Source organism: Saccopteryx leptura, chromosome 3 (genome assembly GCF_036850995.1).
Source record: "Saccopteryx leptura isolate mSacLep1 chromosome 3, mSacLep1_pri_phased_curated, whole genome shotgun sequence".
In the NCBI taxonomy this organism is placed as follows: domain Eukaryota; kingdom Metazoa; phylum Chordata; class Mammalia; order Chiroptera; family Emballonuridae; genus Saccopteryx; species Saccopteryx leptura.
This window is the reverse complement of record NC_089505.1, coordinates 261,915,690-261,917,959: the sequence shown is the minus strand read 5'-3', so window position 1 is coordinate 261,917,959 and position 2,270 is coordinate 261,915,690. Positions and strand designations below refer to the sequence as shown.

At 33.9% G+C, this 2,270-nt stretch overlaps 1 protein-coding gene across 3 annotated transcripts in view; it reads right to left on the bottom strand.

Annotated features, from left to right (window-relative positions):
• Positions 1–1,593: 1,593 nt before the first annotated feature.
• The window catches only part of EFEMP1 (EGF containing fibulin extracellular matrix protein 1), a 68,186-nt gene continuing 67,509 nt past the window's right edge, over positions 1,594–2,270 (bottom strand). For all 3 annotated transcript variants that reach the window (XM_066378239.1, XM_066378238.1, XM_066378240.1), the window contains exon 11: positions 1,594–2,227. In XM_066378239.1, the coding sequence (XP_066234336.1) occupies positions 2,066–2,227 (162 nt within the window). In that variant the 3' untranslated portion in view covers positions 1,594–2,065. The remainder of the gene's footprint in view (positions 2,228–2,270) is intronic.

Below are 2,270 nucleotides of genomic sequence, written 5' to 3'. Positions count from 1 at the left end.
TCTTAGACTTTTAAAAAAAACTTTGACCATTACTAACTTGGACTTAATAACTGTGTCTGTATGAAGAAAAATCACTATATTAATAAAAAATGGAAGAGTTTTGATTAAGCCTTAATTTATCTGGACTGTGGGTAATCATGTGAACGGGTGACAGGAACGCCCTCAACAGTCCTGCTGTGCTGAAGCTGGCTGTTTACTCGCTTCCTTGTCTGGCCCTTGTTTAGACCTGTTCTCAACTTTTTTCTATTCCTCTTCAACTTTTAAAAGCCCATCCCCTGCTCTACTCACACAAGAAGTTTGTGTTTGTTCCTTGATCCCTTGGTGAACTTTCTTTTTGATAATTACTGCACATTTAGTCAACTCTTGAGAAACATTTGTTTCAGCGTCAAGGTTACCTGGTGTCAGTTTATTCATACATACTTTGAAACTGGATGTAAGGGAAAATTGGCTACACACCTTTTTGTGGCATGATTTTAACAGTCTTTTTTGTTTCCTCATCTCCTAAGATTATTAAAAAAATATCAAATGGTTGTTTTTGCTCTTGCAGCCAAAACTAATTTTTCCCCAGACATAAAAATTATATTGACTGTTATTGGTTACATTAAAAAAAAAACCCTCCAAAGATTTGGTGATACTCTAAAGGAATATTTGTATTTATTTAAAACTATGATACATCAAAGAGAAGAATTTACATTTTGAATAAATAAGACATAAAACTTTTTCACAGAATTGGGATGGAAGGTAATTTGTTTTAGTGCACTGTCATTCTGAATGCTAAGAATAAAAACCATCACCATTTTCTTCCTCTGTGAGCATGAAATATAAAGATGAGAAAATTTCATTATAATTTACTAAAGTTTTAGGGTTTTAATTTTATTCAGAAATTAAAACTTCTTCAGTAAGGTACTTTTTCTTCATTTTGCTCCACATCTTGCAGAACTCCTGAATTCAAGAATGTTATTATATTCACTGAGTGTTATGGACTGAATGTTGTGTCCTCCCAAAATTCTTATGTTGAAATCCTAACTCCCAATGTGATGGTATTCAGAGGTAGGGTGTTTGGGAGGTTATTAGGTCACAAGGGTGAAAGCCTCATTAATGGGATTAGTGGTCTTATAACAGGGACCTCAGAGACCTTGCCCTCTCTCTTCCATGATAGGTTATGAGTCTGCAACCCAGAAGAAAGCTCTTACCAGAACCTGACCAATGCTGGCACCCTGACTGAGGTTGCCAGCCTCTAGACTGTGAGAAGTACATTTCTGTTGTTTATAAGCCACCCAGTTTATAACTTATCCTAGCAGCTCAAACTAAGATACTATGTTTGCTTTTTCAGGTCAACTCCGGTATGATTTAGAAAGAATTTGTTTTCTTATCGCCTCCCTGTAGATTTCTCAATATAATAATTTTCTAGAGGATACCTTATTTACTTTGGGATTTTTGCTTACTGTTTTTTTACATTTATTATCAAAAGTTTCTGACAAAATTTAAAATATCCTACAGAAACCAGCATATCATACAATAATGATTTATTACTATGTAATGAACAAACATGTTAAGACTGATCATGAAAATAAACAGAAATATGGTAGGTCGTCATTTTCTAAAGAAATATATCTTTATTGACTTTTTCCATTTTCTTACAAAGCAGTTAAAAAACTCATTCTTGAAATTGCCATTCAATGTTATAATGGCTGCCTCCTCATGAGACTGTCAGTGGAGCTATAGTAAGTTTCCTTAAGCACCACAGAAAATAATAATTGCTTGGTCCCACTGTTACAGAAAAGAATCAAAATTTCACTGGATAGAGTATGCTTAGTTTTCTTGAAGAAGACCAGTTTAGTGCATTAATGTCTAATTTACATACAGTAATAAAGACAAACTTTGAATCTTTACAGATTAAATGCCCACTTTATACCATGTGTAATTGTTTGAATTATTGGTGAGTGTGGTGAGTGTACAGTATATAGATGTAGATGTACTAGATGTGTCTATAAATAAAATAGTACTTTAAGGTAACAGTATTCTTTGGCTGATTTAAACGCCTATAATGGACTCTTTGAAAAGACTAAAATGAAAATGGCCCCACTATTATTGTCAATCTTAATACTGAACTTGTGCGAAAGGTTCCTAGGTTGTTGACTGTCAGCATCTCCAGGTCCACGATATATTCTCTAGGTCCTGTTAATGACTTCACCAGCACAAGCATTGCACTTACAGGACTGGTTTGCTAAAATAGAAGAAAAAAGAGGAAGGGAGAAAATAATTTTTTT